The sequence below is a fragment of the Solanum stenotomum genome, chromosome 11, assembly GCF_019186545.1.
Source record: "Solanum stenotomum isolate F172 chromosome 11, ASM1918654v1, whole genome shotgun sequence".
In the NCBI taxonomy this organism is placed as follows: Eukaryota; Viridiplantae; Streptophyta; class Magnoliopsida; order Solanales; family Solanaceae; genus Solanum; species Solanum stenotomum.
In genome coordinates this window covers 2,346,900-2,354,184 of record NC_064292.1, presented here as the reverse complement: position 1 = coordinate 2,354,184, position 7,285 = coordinate 2,346,900, and the positions used below count along the sequence as shown (strand labels likewise).

Below are 7,285 nucleotides of genomic sequence, written 5' to 3'. Positions count from 1 at the left end.
AATAATATCTTATCTTAGAAATCTAATTAAGTCATGCCTATTTATTTTATTAAAAACATTCGCACTCAGTTCTTATTTTCATGTCACTTTTATTAAAAATAAATATTTTTAATATTATTTTCGTCTTTTTTTAGTTGCCCACTGTATAAAAAATAGTTGTCCAACAATACTTGTCTATTTTTAAAAAAATCAAGAGATGTTTTACATGTTTTGTCTGTCTTACGCCTACCTTTGTTATTAAATACTACTCAATATCTAATACATTTTCTTAAGCATTAAATTTAACATATTCAAAAGATGGAGTACTAATATACTCTTATTATTTTGTTGTTTCTTAATGTGTGTGTCAAGTCAATAGTGGACAAATATTGTTGTACTAGGGAGAGTACTAATCATTAAACAAAATCAATGCATAAATGCTATTATTCTCCCTATTTTACCATTGAGAGTTATTAGCTTTGAGAATATGAATTTGACCAACATAAGAAAATTAAGTAATAATTTGTTCATGTTCATTGATCAAATTAATAATCAAAATAAATTAATTGATGTTCATTTATTGAAAACCCAATTTCAAAGAACACCAAATAAGAGTATACAATGATAGAATTATCTAACTTCTTAAGGAGCGTGAATCTAAAACAGTAACAACTAATTAGGAATAAAGAGAGTAATATACTTAACCATTTTGAAAAGCACTACTTATAATTCAAACTTAATTTCTCTTTTACTTTCAATCATTAACTATTTTTTTTGTTTCAACCCGATGTCCTGAGTCCACATTATAGCCCTGACTTAATTCGAATCGTGTAATCATTAAGTAATACCAACCCTTCTCTTCCTCTTTTTTTTATCAACAATGCTCAAGAGTCACGAAGCTATAATTACAACACCATTTTTTATAACATAACGATGTCAATTAATGTAGAACTTGAAATTCAAATAAGTTAGTTATTACACATCACTTATAATTAATATAAATTATAACAAACATAAATAACTAAAGAAATATAACAAATTTATACTCAACAACTTCCAATAAGTATTGTCAAATAAAATTTGGCTATGCCTTAAATAGTTCTCAAAGTAGCTTTATGTGCACTTGGCCCAAACTTTAACTTCACTCCAAAAGCCCATTAAAAATTCGAAGGCCCAACAATCCCTAATTACATTCGAACTCTTATTAATTGGGGATTTTTGAAATTAGGGTTTATCTCTGCTCCCTTCTTCTCCGCTTAAACCCTAGCCAAATCGATTGGAATTTCACTGTAAAAAAATGGGTAAGCGAGAGAAGAAGGAGAAGAAATCAGCAAAATCAGATGTTATGGAGGTAGAGGAATTAGCAGAGGTAAAAATTAAGAAATCTAAGAGAGTGCGAAGTAAGAAAAGAAAAGAAGAAGATGAAGATGATGATGTCGAAGCTAATGAAGATCTCAGCTTGAAAATTGTTGAGAAAGCTTTGCTTCGTGGGTGCTCAACTAAAAATGGCGAAGTTGTAGTTGTTACAGATTTGAAGAAGGAAAAGAAAGAGAAAGAGAAAAAGAAGAAGAAGAAGAAGAAGGAAAAGAATGTTGAGATTCCAGAAGACCCTGTAAGTAGATAAATTTAGTCTGAAAATTGGTGAGATTGCATTGATGATGTTTTATGCATTATTTATTAGCTTAACTAATTGTTTTGATTTGAAGTTGATTGATTTATGTGATTTCTTAACTTTGTTATTCAGCAGGTGTCAATTGGAATAGATAAGGGGTTTCAGAGCTTCTGTAGTGATATGTCTATGGTAATGTGAATTTGCTTCTGCACATTTAGCTGTTTGGCGTTTTTGCATGTTCTATATTCACCACTGTGTTTTTGCTTATTGGATCACCAATTTCAGCATAAATATTCAGTTCAATTAAGTTTTATCTTTCTCAAACCAATAAACATGAGTGGAGGTATAGTTTAAGCTGCTAATAGAAAACCGGTAAGGAAATGACACCTATTCACAAAAAAGTAGAAAACCGAAATAACTACAAAAGAAGATAGTTCTTACCATTAACAATGACAAGAACATACCCAAAGGCTGTTTTGGATAGACCCTTGGCTTGATAGACAAGTACTTACCATTAAAAGAAGTTATTGTGTCTTGGGATGATTTGTTTGAAGGAAAAGGAAGGAATGGATGAAATGCTATACCTTTTCCATTCCAAGTTCTCTTTTTTGAGATGTCCAATAATTTTTAAGATAGCGATCATTTTGTTATATACTTGTTTTTTGCACGACTTTCAGGAATTTTAATTCATTATACTATTCAGATATATAAAAGATCCTTCCTGCTATCCAGTTTGAACTTTGATTTCATGTTTTGAACCTATTGTCTTTTTGATTATCATCCTACTATTTGAATGCACACATGTCAAATTACTACCCAGTCAAATGGTGTTAAATAAGTGGACAGAGTTTTTAAGATGAAGTGAATTATAAAGACTTAAAGCAGTTAAAACTTAAAAAGAAACCCTTATTGTAATAACATTTTTTACTTGTGTTGGATTTAGAGGCACCAGTGGTTACTGAGTCGTAATAGAGACTGATAATAATTTGGATCACTAATGTACCTTCAGGGATGAACTTTGGTCCTGATGTTTCCTGTTCAAAAGAAATCCTTTAAAGATTATTTTTTTAACTAGTAGTACCATTCTGATATGATACTGTACATGTTTAGCTCTCAATACAGTGAGTTTAGAGAATTGTGCCGTCCTAACAAAGAAGGTCAACCAAAAATTTGACACATCTTTTTTATTTCATATGTCGCTCCTCTTCATCACATTTTTGTTCCATATGTCGCTCCTCTTCGTTCTTTCTATTGTTTACTGATGATAGTTGTTCTCTGATTATGTCAATAATCACAGAAGATGTGAATAAAGCTTATGTAACCCCATTCCTTTGAAACCCGAAGTAAGTCTTTAAGAGAGGTTTATCTTTTGTCAACAAAAAATCACTTACACAAAAGTTAGTTTAATCTTCCTCTTCTTCAATGAGTTGCAAGGCTAAATCTGTATTTGTTTTCATATTTAATTTGGAAATCTGGAAAATGAATTACTAATGGTAGAAAAAATTGAGCTTGATCACTGATATGTACGTTTATCTTCTTGACTGTTTTAGGTGGATGGAATGAAAGAAGAAGAAAATGTGGTTAGTATAGATATGAATGTTGTTGACAATGCAGCTGAAAAGAATCCTGTTGAGATGTCTAATGGCGTTGTCCTACGAAGGCTTCTTGTGAGTTGAAGTAATATGATTTGAACTGTTGTTTTTCACAAATCCAAACAATCTCTTAAATGACTTTGCTGGTCTATATCTTTATTATTCATTCTATGATCTCAGCGGGGGCCCAGATACTTTGATCCTCCAGACAGCAGTTGGGGGACGTGTTATAATTGTGGTGAAGAGGGTCATACGACAGTCAGTTGTACTTCGGCCAAACGCAAAAAACCATGTTTTGTTTGTGGGAATTTTGATCATAATTCTAAACAGTGTACAAAGGTTAGTGGTTGAAATAGCTGCCATTATTATGTGTCCCCTTTGTGATTATTTCACCTTGTTTAGCTCCTCACGATTGTTGAATTGGTTAAGTGGAAAGTTTGATCTCAAGCAGTTTTGACGTGCACTTCCGTGCAATAAACAAAAGACATCACCACTAAGTCAATGGTATTAGGTATAGAGGGTCTGTATATGTTTGTCGACTTCAAATTTGGACCTTTGGCGCGAATTAGTTATACTTCCTACTGAAACGATGTCTGATGTGAATGAATGTTCACGAAGCCATACAAATAACTGTGTACTCCTTGGCAATTGAGGTTCACAAAAAAGGGGTAAGACCTACTATGCTGAACCAGAATGCTAGCTGCTAATTTCTAAGCTGCCACTTCTGACCAAACATTACAACTAGATCATAAGTTCTATCTTTTTCCTCAGTCCTCAAAGCACCTTCATTTTTCATAGTTCAGCATTGCCTCTCCCTTATCTGACACGTTATTTATATCAACTCGCCTACTCCTCCTGTCTTCTTAGCAGGGTATGGTTCATCAGTAGAACCAGTGAAGTATATGATGATTGTGTTCTACTTAGATACTGTTGTAAGTTGTAGAATCATAGAACTGCATCTATTGCATGACTGCACATACTTTTTCTCTGTGTTAATCTTTTTGGTAGGTTCAGACCGCATTGGTAGGTTCTTTGCTAACCAAAGTATATTGCACATTAGTATTCTGAATATCCGAGAGGAGCGCCTATTTGAAATTAGGTTTATCCTGGATTTTGAAACAAATATATTATCTGGACCTTAAAACTCCAATGCTATTTCAATTTTGGTCTTAGAGTATATATCTCAGTCTGCTGATTATGAACAGGGCAAAGAGTGTTTCATCTGTAAGAAGGGCGGTCATCGTGCTAAGGATTGCCCTGAAAAAAACCAACGAGGATCTGAGAGTTCAAGAATGTGTTTAAAATGTGGAGATTCTGGGCATGATATATTGTCATGCTGGAATAACTATTCTGCTGATGATCTCAAGGTATTGCTGAAGAAACTTCAACTTGAAATTGAGTTGTTTTTTTGTGCTTAATCATCAATTTTCCTGTTTTCACCTTGACCTCTACAGGAAATACAATGTTACATTTGTAAGAGTTTTGGTCATCTTTGCTGTGCAAGCTACCCTGATGGTGGTCCGAGTGAAATATCCTGTTACAGATGTGGTCTGCTAGGCCATACCGGTTTGGTAAGTAAATGGCCATGAAATGTCATGACTCCTGTGTGTGTGGGGTCTGTGTTTCTCTTGTCCTTGTTCAGGAATCCTTTTGAATACTGCAATTTCATCTTGCACATGTTCAATGCAGGCATGCACAGGATCTCGTGGGGAGACTAGTGGTACATGGCATCTTAGTTCTTGTTATAGGTGTGGCGAAGAAGGACATTTTGCACGAGAATGCACTAATTCCAATATAGTGAGTTATATATCTGTGATTGACAACTGCTCATTTGCACCTTCCATCCCCTTTTTTCCAAATTCTGTCTTTCTCTTCCTTTATAGGTCATTTCTTGCTTCCTACTCTAAATCTCTTCACCTTATTGTGTGTTTATTGTATGTCTAAAGGTCAATAAGTGGAATCGGGAATCATCAACCCCCAAGAAGAAAGTGTTCAAGGAAAGAAAGGAAAATTATGAGTTCCAATCTGCTCCTCATGATTATGGTAAGGCAAGGAAAAAGAACACAGAATATGGAGGAGGATATGCATCAAGTTACAATACAAAACAAAGAGCTGGTTGGATCACCTATGATCCTGAAGACTTTCCTCGATCCAATGGTTGGAGATCTCCTTCAACTCCTGGACACAAGAGAGCCAGGACATCCAACGTTGGTTCTGGTGATCATTCTTCTGTTTCTTATTCATCTAGAAAGTCCAACAGGCTTGATTTTGATGATTCAACTTCTTATGGATCAGTCAAACATAATCATCACCATAGGTTTTCAGCTTCTCGATTTGGCAACAGCAGTCATGATGGGAGAAGAAATTATGAATGGTAACAGAAACCCTTCATCATCTCCTCTTTTTTTTGGATGACCAAATCTCCATCCAGAACCAAACATTTGAGCCAAATGCAGACTACAAACCTCGGGGTACTGGACTTAGTTTACTTGGCACAAGGCCCGAACTTGTGACCTAAGACACAAGCCCCTCAACCTTGACATTTGAGCTGATGGCTTGACCTTGGGGTAAAAAGTCTGTGGACCCTTCCTTCGAGGGCGCCTTACCGAAAAGGTTGCCCCTTTGCAACCCTGAAACCTGGGGGGAGGGGAGGGGGGGCATCTCCTTTCCTTTTTAAATTATTATTATTAATATAAGTTTGATTCCATTATTGTTCTCCTGCTTAATGGGCATATGAAATTAGGTTTTGTCAATTGCTTAGCCTATGTAATTCCAATTAGTAAATGGTGTATCGTTTTTTGATGTCTTGTTGAAATTTATTATCTAGACTTTGAGTTGTTTTACTATATGGTCATTCAGGTATCCAAAAGATTTTATTAAAATTATTTTTGAATTTTGCTTCTGTATACTCATTCAAGTATCAAGAAGATTGCGTAAAAAAACTCTATGTGAGCTTGTCATACATAGTAAAAAGTATATTCAAATATCTAATCAAACCTTGTAGTAAAAAGTATATTCAAAATGAGATATACTTCAAATCTCTCTAAAAGGCTTAAACATACTATTCAATAACGTTTAACGATAACTCTACAATCAATTACAATGATAAGGTTTAGAACTTTAACTGAATTCTACAAACCTCAATTATCCTTCTAATAACTTAATCACATAGACTATTAACATAATTACATGCAATATTACTAAATTAAATCTTAATCCTAGAATCACTTCTTAAACTTTATTTAATTGCCAAAAAAAAAATGTAGGAGGAAATCCAATGATTTGATTGGAATTAGAATATTACTTCTATGTATCATAACATGTAAGGTGGCGAATTGGGCACGTAAATTGGTGTTTTTTTTCTGTAAAATTAATTATTTTATGTATATATATTCTAAAATTGATGTAATATTATCAGTTGACACTCATATTACAAAAAAGATTAAATGGTGCACTTGATTAAATGTCTGCTATTTACTAAAAGACTAGAAATCAATTCTCACTTGATTTTTTCCTTTTTTAAAAATAAAAAAAAAATAGTGATGCAACCATATTTTAAAAAAATAAAATTGAGTTCACTTCTGAATATATAGCGAGACAAATTAAATGTAGGAGTGGAAGATTTTTCTTAAAAAAAGAAAAGGAAAAAATAGAGAGAAAAAAATCAAAAGTTAATGATGAAGGAAAGAGAAAAAAGGGGAGAAAATGGAAAAATTTGATCGATACATCGCGTAAAATGATGTATCCGACTGATACATCGCATAAAGTAACATCCTGATACATCGCGTAAAGTAAGGATTTTTGTAATTTTTTTCAAATGACAGAAAATTTTAGAGAATATAATAAAATAAGTGTATTTAAACAATTTTTTCTAAAATTAATTGTCTTTACCATAATGAAGGACTAGTTCAATTACTAATATTTTCATTTATAAATTAGTTATTGATATTGGGGAAAGATGATTAGGCATAATATTTCACACTTGCAGTTAACTAAAGACATCACCTTAGATATGCGAATTTGAATTTCGAAATTCAAGCAAAAGATAAAAATTAACAAAAGTTAAAAATTCCATATAAGTGATACTATCTAGAAAACTAGT

General features: G+C 33.0%; 1 protein-coding gene across 2 annotated transcripts; it reads left to right on the top strand.

Moving 5' to 3' along the window:
• The first annotated feature begins 1,199 nt into the window (after positions 1-1,199).
• Positions 1,200-5,893, top strand: LOC125844984 (protein AIR2-like). 2 transcript variants are annotated; one of them, XM_049524356.1, is made up of 8 exons: positions 1,200-1,591; positions 1,727-1,780; positions 3,142-3,258; positions 3,364-3,522; positions 4,389-4,550; positions 4,638-4,754; positions 4,873-4,980; positions 5,130-5,893. In XM_049524356.1, exons 1-8 carry the CDS (start codon positions 1,277-1,279, stop codon positions 5,559-5,561), a joined length of 1,464 nt encoding a protein of 487 aa, XP_049380313.1. In that variant the 5' UTR covers positions 1,200-1,276; the 3' UTR covers positions 5,562-5,893. The 2 variants fall into 2 exon arrangements, with proteins under 2 accessions (XP_049380313.1, XP_049380312.1); XM_049524355.1 differs by having other exon boundaries at positions 1,724-1,780.
• The last annotated feature ends 1,392 nt before the right edge of the window (positions 5,894-7,285 follow it).

Coding starts and splice junctions, on each gene's coding strand:
- LOC125844984 (XM_049524355.1), top strand. CDS start 1,277: ATGGGTAAGCGAGAGAAGAAGGAGAAGAAATCAGCAAAATCAGATGTT. Junction 1,592..1,723: donor TTGAGATTCCAGAAGACCCT/GTAAGTAGATAA, acceptor TTTGTTATTCAG/CAGGTGTCAATTGGAATAGA. Junction 1,781..3,141: donor TCTGTAGTGATATGTCTATG/GTAATGTGAATT, acceptor TGACTGTTTTAG/GTGGATGGAATGAAAGAAGA.